The sequence below is a fragment of the Nelusetta ayraudi genome, unplaced genomic scaffold, assembly GCF_046127955.1.
Source record: "Nelusetta ayraudi isolate G7.1 ecotype Tasmania unplaced genomic scaffold, CSIRO-AGI_Nayr_v1 ptg000034l, whole genome shotgun sequence".
NCBI lineage: Eukaryota > Metazoa > Chordata > Actinopteri > Tetraodontiformes > Monacanthidae > Nelusetta > Nelusetta ayraudi.
Genome location: NW_027466084.1, coordinates 3,714,000 through 3,725,925, shown reverse-complemented (window position 1 = coordinate 3,725,925; position 11,926 = coordinate 3,714,000). Strand labels below are relative to the sequence as shown.

The 11,926-nt window shown below is 43.4% G+C and overlaps 1 protein-coding gene across 6 annotated transcripts in view; it reads left to right on the top strand.

Annotated features, from left to right (window-relative positions):
* Window positions 1-850: 850 nt before the first annotated feature.
* The window catches only part of LOC142892383 (myosin-10), a 54,136-nt gene continuing 43,060 nt past the window's right edge, over window positions 851-11,926 (top strand). For all 6 annotated transcript variants that reach the window (XM_076032526.1, XM_076032523.1, XM_076032527.1 and 3 more), the window contains exons 1-2: window positions 851-1,257; window positions 7,544-7,700. In XM_076032526.1, coding sequence (XP_075888641.1) covers window positions 889-1,257; window positions 7,544-7,700 — 526 coding nt within the window. In that variant the 5' untranslated portion in view covers window positions 851-888. The remainder of the gene's footprint in view (window positions 1,258-7,543; window positions 7,701-11,926) is intronic.

Below are 11,926 nucleotides of genomic sequence, written 5' to 3'. Positions count from 1 at the left end.
GTTTGCCATGCCGCAGAGTGTGTGGGGTGAAACGGGAGCAGCACCGTGACATCGATACGGCGCGCGCACTGTTGAGAAGACACACTCAGCTCGAGGGTACCTGGCTGGCTGCGATATATGTATATGTAATTGACTGTGTTTAGATACAGTCAATTACATTTTAAGTGCAGCTTGGTCCCATTCATTTCTGACTACTGTCCAGCCGCCCCCCGGGGGTCTCTGTGTTCCTCTGGATAGTTCATGGAACTATGCTTAACTTTGTTTCACTGTTTGCCCGGTGAAGCAATCATTGAATTGAAAAGACTCTTTATAAGTAGTATCTTTAATGGGTAGTAGGCTGAGTCAAGGTGAATTATTTGTTTTGACCTGGGTTATGAACGTTGAATGGGGTTGTTGTATGGTGTGATTTGATTGACACGTGATGTGTTCATGTATGTATGTATGTATGTATTATACCTGACTGTTCACACATTTATTCAGTATGTTATCATTTATGTTATATTATTGTATATCACTGACAGTACAATATTATGTCACTGAAAATGCCTAGAAACGTTTTTTGAACTACTTCCTTTTTGAACATGGAAATCTTTATTTGAACAATTAACTTAAAAACATAGGTATGATGATGATTCTGATCTGGTTTGTTTAAATGTGTGTTGTTTTTTTTTATGTACCCGCATGTAAAAGTTCTAATTTTCTTGTCTTATCATTGTTGTTATGTTGTTGTTATGTTGTTATTTTAACATGTTCAAAATAAGCTACTTATTAGCTTAAAAACTTAATAGCAGGTTGACATTACTTTCCCCTCCAATCCCAAATGTGCTTTCTTCCAGTGCATTAGCCTCTGCACACCCACTCCCCCTGGTGTTTCTTCAAGCTGGTGCCATGTCCCTGGTGAAAGCAGACAAGATGTCTCACCGCGGTGGGCAGGAGGACCCGGAGCGCTACCTGTTTGTGGACCGAGCGGTGGTTTACAACCCGGCCACGCAGGCCGACTGGACGGCCAAGAAGCTGGTGTGGATCCCCTCGGAGCGTCACGGCTTCGAGGCAGCCGGCATCCGGGAGGAGCGCGGCGAGGAGGTCCTGGTGGAGCTGGCTGAGAACGGCAAGAAGGTGCTGGTCAACAAGGACGACATCCAGAAGATGAACCCGCCAAAGTTCAGCAAGGTGGAGGACATGGCGGAGCTCACCTGCCTGAACGAGGCGTCGGTGCTGCACAACCTGAAGGACCGCTACTACTCAGGCCTCATCTACGTGAGTGACCACACGGCATTAAAAACCTTCCGGTGAACGCATAGAAACACTCAAATAAAGATATTGCAGAGATGGAGGCGATTGGATTGAAAAAATGAAAAACGGCCAGCAACACTCAGCTGTCCATCTCAAAAACTCTTTGAAAATGATGATGTCACTGACAGACATCTAAAGGACCAAACACACACCAACGCGTTTCCATCAAGTCTTCCTCGGTGTGCAAACAACAAGACAACAGTACAACAATAACTAATAAACATACAAATAGTAACAAAAAACAAACTTTTTTGAAGTTCTGTTGAGTTCCTTTTCTTGATAGCTACCCAGCTAACGTTAGCTAATCTTAACGCTCACTTTTCATGCACTGATTTGTGCACGAAAAGGTTTGTGGTTTAGGTGAGATTAATTTTAATTTTGAATTTCCACCCCCAAAAAAGTGAAAGTCATTGGTGACTAATGATGTCACTCAGCATTTTTAGGAGGGTCTTCCAATTAAGACTTGATCGAAACGTGTTTGTGTGTGTTTGGTCCACATCATCACTGTTTCAAATCTGGCCCTCCTTCAATGGGTCGTGGTCTTTGTCCGTCCTCTGCCTCTTCTTCTCTTGCTGTAGCCAGAAGTTTGCGTTTGGCCTGTTTGCTCAGACTAACTAACCAAAGACTGACAGATCTCAATAACCATTGCCAGACTTTTACCCCCTACTGGAGCTTCTCTCCTCAGCGCCTCGAGGTCAAACACTCTCAACCCCCCCACTCCTCCTACCCCCCCGTGGCTCAACCTCACCTAAAGGCAGACCCCTTCCATAAACACCAGTGGGTTCAGTTTGTTTGTCCTGCCCTCTGCTCCTACTGGTGGGCTCTGTTTGATCACATATGGCTCGACTCCTTTTGCCTGTCCTGTGGAAAGACCACTGCATTGAACTGAACCTGCTGAGCCAAATATGCGAGTTAATTAGTGATTTGTAAATTCAGTCTTCCTCCATTAGCAGCTATGTTGCTAATGTTTCTGCTCTATAAAAAAAAAAGTTGTTTAAAAAAACACCACGGTATCTCTGTTTGAATTGAACAGAGTCACTGTGTACAGGTCAAAGTGTTTTTTTTCTTGCACAATCAAAGACTTTCATGCCAAATTTATCAACTTGCCGTTGCTAATCTGCGCGGAACTCTGCACCATTTGCACCGTCCCGCTGTAATCTACTTTGCTTCAGATGGAGCTGCTCGCCGATGTTCCACTTTAGATCGTAACCCATTTGGTGACACGTTTTACAGGAATAGAATATGGGTTACGTTCACCCGAGAGGCTCCAGTTCAGGGAGTACGGAAGAAGTGTTGCACTTGTCCTTTACGCGCTTCCCTGTGATGAAATCACCCCGTTCAAACACGCTGAATTCGGTGGGAATTGAATTGACGCGCCAGCTCTAGCGTTTTCTTAATGGAACGAAGGGCCAGAAGAATTTGGGGGGGAAAAAAACCTTTGGACTGACTCGGACTCTACTGGGTCAGGACGAGAAGTTTCTCCTCCAGCTTGCTCTCCGGACAGGAAATCTCTCGTGCTCTAAGCTTTATCCAGCGTGGTGACTTGCCCCCCGATGCTCATCTGCTGTAGACATAATATAAACCTTGCTCAAGGCTGTGCTCCTGCTTGAACTTAATATGAAGGACCCCCCGACCCCCCCCCCCCCCCAACGCCACCTCCTTTCAGAATATCAGTGTTATTATAAGCATAGTTCTGCAGCAGTCTGCCTGCAACACAGTTGAGACCACTTACTCTGATATCTGTCAGTTTGCATTCTTAAAAAAAAAAAAGAAAAGAAAAAAATGCATTATGTTGTTTTTTTTCTTCCATATGATGAATATTATATGAGTTCTTGAAACAGGAACATTGACCAACAAACGGTTGTATACAATTTGCAGTGAAATTACGTAGTGCTGGAGGACAACCTGTGTGGCTGACCACACAGGTTGTCCTCCAGCCCCCCCACCTTCTGGTTACACTGGAGAACCCCCTCCTGCCATTTGCCCGACTGGCCGTCAGCAGAAGCAGCAAAGCCAAAGGTTCATCATCTCCCGTTGGTGTGAAGTCACTCAATTTGTTTGTTTTGCCAACTCATTCACTGCAGCAGCTTGTCGTCTCTGAGGGCTCGTGTGACGAGGCCGACTGCAGCGCTGCACACTGGCATTAGCATGGCCACAAGCAGGCCTTTGTGCAGCTAAAAGGCCTCAGCTGTCAGAAAGCCTCAGCATTCTTTGGGGCCGGGGGAGAGCGAGAGATTGTCCGTCTGTCCGTCCCTGCTGCCCACCCGCTCCTGCTCACTGTCCGTCCTGTCCTCACCGACTCCACTCCCACGTCACTCCCGTTTCCTTTTTCCATGCCGCTCCCACCTCTCGCTGCTTCGCCACTAATCACCTCTCTCTGTGACTGTGGTCCGCTGCATTTCGCCCTTCCTCTGTTGTTTTTTTTTTTTTTTCCGTGATTCGATCGCGTTGCGCCTGCGGGTTTCGTCTGTTTGTCTTGTTTTCACCTTAATTGGCCTAATGGCCTGTTTTCCAAAGTGAGGTCTGCCGCAAAGGAAGAGGTTAGAGAAGTTGGGTTAAAGAACATGAACAAAAAAAGGGAATTCTTGCGATTCTCTTTGATTTCGAGCACAACAGGCAAACTGTAATTAGGGAATTGTCATATTGTGATTTGAACAAATAAAAAACACATTTTCTTATAGTGCTATTTCTAGTTTCTAATACTTATGAGTACTTTACTATACTCCATCCATCCAGCCATCCATCTTCTATACCCGTTAACTCCTACGCTCAGGGTTACGGGGTACTATACTTTACTACTGATCTATTACTTTACTACTGAAAGGTCAATCTCCTCCAGACTCACATTTGAATATGATATATGAATACTTTTTCCATGTTATCTGACCATCTGGATTGTTCTGATGTCTCAAATGTTGGATGTGAATTTTAGATTTTTAGTCTGTTCGACCTTATTTTAAAAATCCTTGGAAATGTTCAAGATTTTGTATACATATACATATATATATATATGTATATATATATATATATGTATATGTATACATATACACATACATATATATGTATGTATATGTATATGTATACATACACACATACATATATATGTATGTATATGTATACATATATATGTATGTATATGTATATGTATACATACATATATATGTATGTATATCTATATGTATACATACATATATATGTGTACATATATATGTATGTATATATATATATATATATGTATACGTACATGTGTATGTATGTATACATATACATATACATACATATATATGTATACATATACATACATATATATGTATGTGTGTATGTATAATACATATATATGTATATGTATACATATATATAAATATATATGTATACGTATACATATACATATATGTGTATACATATGTATACATATATATTATGTTTATGTATATATGTATACATATATATATATGTATATATGTATACATATACATTATGTATATGTATACGTATAATTCAGTGTCCACAGTGAAGGAGGGTCTGTCTGTGCAGGCAGGACGCCTGGCTGTCTCAGGCCTCTGACTCAGTGACGGCAGATGGGCTCGGCTGTTGTGGTTGCCGTTGGCCGCATGTTGCTCAGCTGTCTGTCACCATGTTGTTGCATCCCGTTCCGTGGGTCTGATTTCACTGTGGAAATATTACCTCGTCCTTCCTGCCCCGAGCCAGACAGAGTTGGTTTGGCTGCGGCGAGTTAGTGTATACTGTGTGCTTGTGGCTGGCAACAGTAGGTGAAGGATGTTCTGGACGATACACAACCACCAACCAATGTCTTTCCCGCCACACGTAGCGGCAACAAACTTCGAAGAGTGCTGCAGTGAACTTGCTTCTCATGTTTCTGGCTGGCAACGGCGGTGATCAACCGATTCCATTCAGATGTAATCTGAAGCAACAACAAACATCTAGGAAAATAGAAACTTTAGACGTCTGACCTTCATGAGGAAAACACAGAGACAAAGAAAAAAAAATCCACAAAGTCAACAAGTGGGCTGGAGGTTTTTCATTGATTGCTTTACATTTTAGGACTTGTTTTGGAATTTCCTGGAGTCAAACGGCGCCCTTCATTATATTTTTTCCATAAAAAAAAGCACAATCTAATTTAACCAGAGTTGTTGTTTTCTTCAGGATCAAGTTTTGACCCTCAGTCCTAAACACTGAAGACTATCTGCAGTTTGAATGAGTGAAAAGCCCAGGCATTAAAAGTGGGGCTGCGGCTCCTCAGCTGCGTGGCAACATGAAAGACGCAGGCTCGCATGTCTGGGTGCCACCTCGCCAGCTGCCTCGGTGCCACATGCCACTGCCCTGGGGAGAGCACAGGGAGACCCCCTATTTAAAGCAGCTCCACTTTGCACATGAGGGGGGAATGAATTTTTCATTAACCTAGAAAAGGAGTGTGGGAGAGGTAGCATTTCAGCAGGGCCCTCTCTCTTTCTTGGAGCAGTTGACAGAACCAACCAGTGGAGTAGAGTACGACTATTTGCTTCTTAGTACTCCGTGATACCAATACTGAGGCCATTACGCATCATAGGATTACTTTGGTTTTTTTTTTTGTTTCTGTTAGTTGAACAACATTCCTCCGCTTATTTTTCCAGAACACGTTTCACTGCGGTTCAAACACAAATTAAACAAAATCGTCATGTACATATATACATGACATATTCATATCGGCATGTATTTTACGAGTACAAGGAGAGTACTCAACCCCGGTATCGAAACCGATACCAAATACTGGTGTCGGTATCGGTGCACCCCCAGTGAAAACACATTAGTATTTGCTATGTGTCTGCCTCGCTCCTTAGAAACCACCGGCCCTCTTTTTCTTCCCTCTATCTCTTCTGCATTCTTTGTGTTTTGGTGGTGTCTTTTTTTGTTCTGTGAGAGCGGCGCTGAGCACCTCTCGCTGATTGATGCCTCGGACCGGTTACGTAACAGCCACTGTGCTCTTTGCTGGGGCCCCTCTCTGAAACCTGTGGCTGCTGAGTCACTCTGTGGCTCGGTGCCTCTGCTGGCCTTTGGTCTGCGGTTTGAATTATGAATCCGACAGTTTTTTGGTATAATGTCATCTTGTCGCAAGAATGGATGGAAGGAAGCAGGCTTCGGGGGGGTCATTTGATTGTTTCTGAGATGCAGTTTCTGATTGGGGGCAACAGATTCCACAGACGGTACCTTCAGTTATCCATCCATGCTCTTCTAATTCTCTTTCCCTTGGAATGCTTCTTGCAAACTTTTCTCATTTACAGGAGAGACAAGCAGACGTGAGCCGGCTGCATCTAGACCTCCATCCTCCTGCACTACTTCCTCAGTCCGTTCAGAGTGTGTGCAGATATGTGTTAGTTGTGTGTACTGGTAAAGGACCAGCGTAACTCTGATGGCTTACGCGTTACATATTTTAGTTTATTTCATGTTACAAGCAGTAAATACTGTGCGTTATCTGCTAGCTAAGTAAGTAGACTCGGACTTATTTAAACCGGCACTCAACGTATCAGTGAAGGGAACATTAGCTGCCGGCAAGCAGCTCTTCCTCTGCGTCTCCTCGCAGGCTAAATGCAGCGAGAGCCACAACAACATCTGCAGAATGAGAGATTGCCCCAGTGGGGCCTCTCGCTCACTTCTCACCGCTCCTGCCTTGCTGTCTGGATGCTTCAGACTGCAGCATAGCTCAGAAGCATTTATACCACACATACCGTCTCCAGAGAGGTCTTTGGTCCAATTACGCAGCCAAATACAACACAACTGCTCAGAAAGTGGGCTGAGCGTTTGCAGCACGAGCCACATGCAACATCATGCAGGTCTTTTTTCATATACAAATTCCCTCTTTGTTCAAATTTGTTGGATTTTCTTTATTTTAACCACATGCTAGGCCACCGGGCAACTCTTACCTATTTGTTGGCTAGCAAGACGGAAGTCTGTCCACTGATTTATGCTGTTGTTCTTGCTACCGATTAGCGTGCAGCCGCATTCCTGCTAAGATGACGTCAGAACATTGAACCAAAGTCAGGCAACGTCTGATTCTGTTGCCCTGATTCAAACCTCACATGCCTTTCAATGCAAAATTGTTTACTTTAAAGCTTACTGTATTGAACCTGGAGGCATGGTATTGATAATGTCATGTGATTATTTTTCCCAAAATGTTTGTAAAGTTCGTCTTTGCGAAGCAGTGTTGTAATCACTTTCTCACTCTTCTTTTTCTGCTCTGTTTGTTCAATTACAGACATATTCTGGCCTCTTTTGCGTGGTCATCAACCCCTACAAGAACCTACCCATCTACTCGGAGAACATCATTGAGATGTACAGGGGGAAGAAGAGGCACGAGATGCCTCCACACATCTACGCCATCTCTGAGTCAGCGTACCGCTGCATGCTCCAAGGTATGACAAACCACTTCTCCCCGGCTGACTCTGTGTTTTCCTTGCCGGGGTTTTAGCGAAAGCAAACCAGAAGAGTTTCTCTGGGTAATTAAGTTGTGGTGTGAACATGTTTCACATGTCACAATTCAGGGTTTAGATTATATTAGATAGTTCCGTTTGCAGACAGTTGCATCAGCGGTGATGTTTTCACCTCTGATTCAGTCTCACAAGTGTTACCTTGATCCTAATACCCAGACTATGACAATAGACCTTGTGATGATGGAGTTCATATCCTTTTTATTATGAGCATATCTAATTGTTTGAGAAGAAGAAGAAAAGAAAAGTTGACTCAACACGAGTCTTATTTTTTTGAGCATTTGTTTTCATCTGTGGAAAACTTTTGTTTTGAAAATTCTGCAGTCAAAAAAAACAAATTGGCCAATTTGGTAAAGATGGCTGTGTGCTCTTTCAACAGTGATTTAGCTCAGTGGCGGCCAGCACGGGGCTTTGCTGCATAGTCTCGGAGATTAGTGGCTGAAGACAGAGTGTGAAGTGTGTAAGAGGTCATGAGGTCAAACATCAGTGGAGGCGGCGTCATCATAGAATAATACAGTGATCGCAAAGCCTGTTTTTTTCTCCAAAACGAACACAGAACTTTTTGTTTAATGTGAAAAAAGGATTATATTAAATTCAGGCTAAATTGCAGTTCGTAGTGACGATTGACAAGTGATCTATTTTTTTGCTGTAGGAAAGTGTCTGAAGCCGTCTACTGCATCCATTAACCATCACTGATGAGCTGTTTCTCTCACTACAACCCTCAGAATCTAGAAAGTTCTCAGTGTAGATGTGCAGTCAGTGTTATTTTATGCTTACTTCACTTTGAGGAATGAAATCTCAGGGCAACTTGTTGCACCCCCCAACACACACACACACACACACACACACACACACACGCATTCACTTGTGCATAATCCCGTGAGCCGATCCTATCAGAATGTTGACAGATTTCAGAGCCACAAGGAGCGGCTCCGTGACCCACTTTGGCTCCGACTAATTGTTTTCAGATCTGTGATGTAGAAGAACCGCTGTGATAAGCAGAACCTTTTAATCACGGGCCGGCCGTGTTTGGACAGCCTCGCCCCACTGCCATCACTGACAGTGGGGCGGAGCTGCAGCTTCACTGTTTCCCCTCCCTTTTGTGTTCAGATGAATAATTGTATAACAATAACAATAATAATAATAATAATAATAATAATAATAATAATGTTTGGCGTGTAAATGACTCCGTTCTTCAAATTGCGTCTGTGCTCGTCGGTACCTTCAATCAAATCCGTCGTTCTTGAACCTCGACGTGACACTGTCACTGCAGCTGCAGAGTTCAGCTTGATGAAGCTTGATGGGTTTCGATGTTTTGCAGGCTCACTGTCATTATGTATGTATATATGTATATATATATATATATACATATATACATACTGTGTGTGTATATATATATATATACATATATTCTAGGAAAAGTGAAAGTACTGATTCATCTCTTTTACTCAAGTAAAAGTAAAAAAAGTACAGGTTTTTGAATGTACCTAAGTAAAAAGTAAGCACGATTTTCTTTTTGCAATTAATGAAACAATACATTCGTTGATAAACTGAGGTCCTCTGAAATAATATCCTCCTATAATATGATCCAGTTTTATATATAACTGCACAACAGCATGGTTCAAATAGCTCCACCTCAAGCAGCAGCAACAGCAACTATGGTAACAAGTGAATTACCTTTAACAGAATTCACATATTTTGAGCACAAACAGTAACCAGCATGTTTTTCCAATGAAAGGAGCAGAGAGTATAGATATTTGTGCACAAATTTGGGGAGTCAAAGTAAAAAGTTGTTAGAAGAAGAAATACCAGAGTACAGATACCTGAAAAATTAATTGAGTAAGCGTTAGCTCGGCGTTAGCTGTACTGAATCAAGCTAACGCTTACGCCAGCAGTTGATTCAGGGGTTTTCTAATGAGGATGAGTGAGCAAGTTTTTTTCCTTGCTCCAGCCGTACGTTCCACACTCTGTTTTTAACCTGGTTCGCTGCATAAGCAGCCCTAAAAACAACAAAGAAATCACAGGGACTCCACCCATCCTCTTATCTCTTTAAGCGTGTGTCGTATTTCTTTGTCATTGTTCTTCAACTGTGGGACTCCTCGCTCGCCCTCCGTCCCGTCCTGCCCTTCATTCGTGCCTCCGCTGATCATTCTTCTGCACTGCTGTTCTTCACAAAGGCCGTGCGGCGAATCAGCCAACGGAATGAGGTCACTGCTATCCCGCCGTCCCGCGCTAAATTCTACCAGCTGAGTCATCGACGCCTTGTCGCAGTCATTTGCAACCAACCAGCCACCAGGGTCACCATGGATACCTGTGTGTGTGTGTGTGTGTGTGTGTGTGTGTGTGTGTGTGTGTGTGCACGCGCGCTACTAAAATAACCTTCCCTCTCAGATCTCAAACACGTGTCACTCGATGAGTGACGGCATTCAAGCGAGCCGCCATCAAAGGCTTTTTGCGTTGTTTTAGCACACGTTCATCCTGGTTGATGTCATCTTTTTTTCTGAGATGGTAAGGAAAATCATTTGCAAACCCCATTGCGTTTCCAATATTTCCTCTTTTTTAATCCGCGCTTGCCAGTTTGTTCGGTTTCCCTCTTTTTCCCCCTGTGCTTTGAAAAAAAAGAAAGAAAGAAACCTGGCTTGGGGAAGACTGGAGAGGGAAATTCCCCACATTCTTGGAGGCATTTTGGTTGCCTTTCACTTGACATAAAACACAAACCACAGCTCTGGTGGAGGCACTGTGGTGGCCCCCACTTAGCTCAACTCCCTCCTTCTCCTCTTTTTGGCTTGAACAAAAAAAATAAATACGAGGATCTCTATAAAACTCCTACACATCAGCGTATGTCTCGAGGTTGTCATGGTTGGACTCCCCGCTCGGCCAGCAGCTCTGTGCCTTTTGTTTTTAGGTCTCCACTCAGGCGTCTCATCCACCATATCTTGAGGATTTCCAGATTCACAGCTCTCTATTTGATATATTTATTTATTCACTCATAGATAGTGAATGCTGAACATCCTTCCTGCTGAAGCATTTTAGGTCGCCAAAGGGGGGAGATTTAGAAAATACTGCTGACGTCGTTCCTTTTTCAGAAAGTTTGGCATGGCATCGCGGTCTTCGCTGCCAGACACAGAAGCTTCAGTGAGGCAGAAAGTTATGTGGAAAGTGTTTTTTTAATAGTCTAAATAAAATTTAAAAAAATCATTTAGAAATTTCCAGTATTTTATTGCAACACTGTTCATAAGCCAATAGGCATAAACTTAATTTCCTACATTTATTTTAGAATAATATTATGATGGCAGAGTTTAGTAGTATGTAATTTCTACACTGCCACTGTTACTTTGAAAGTATAAAGGGCAGGAATGTCCAACAGACTGGTCAGCTGACTGGTCTGTAACTGGTTAATATCGTGATGGCAATGATGCTTAATCTATACATAGCCAGCATGTACATCAGGATTTACTGTTGATCATTTATGTGCCAAACATGCATTATTACCCATAAATCCATTTGTGGGGTCCTCTGGTGTGTAGTAAACATCGTCTTGAGCAGTTCTGTTGGGGCTATCGATAACAGGATATCAATAAAATGAGTGAATCCATCTAGAGTTGAACGAGAGAGAAGCTATGAAATCAGTCATTTGGTGCAGCACATAGAGAGGTAAAGGAAGAGAAGCAACAGTTAAAAGAAGCATAGAGTGCCTTGGAAATTTTTTTTGGGGGGGGGGTGCAAAAGAGTTGAAAGGTCTTCATACTGAAGGGGTTAGTCTCTAAGTAAAAAGCTTAGGAGGAGGAGATGTACGAGCACCTTTAGCAGGACTGGAGGTGAGAATGTAAGAATGGAGGTGAGAGTGGAGCGGATGGAATGAGGGGAGCGGAGGGAAGGCGAAAGAGGGCAGAGTTCTGGGTGAGCCGGAGCAGAGGGTCCAGGGGGGAGGCAAATGGGGTGGCAAGTATTGTGCCTCACAATAGGGTCTTTGTGCAGCCTGAAGGGGGCTGGGAGAGTGTGTGTGTGCGTGTGTGTGTGCAGACAGGGAGGCCTGGAAGCTCGCAGATCTTCCCTGGGAAATCCTGCCCCTTGCTGAGGCTGTATGGGCTGGAGAGAAGGCCCAGCGAGGTGGGAGACGTCCCTCGTGCTCAGGACTGCGTGTGCCTGTT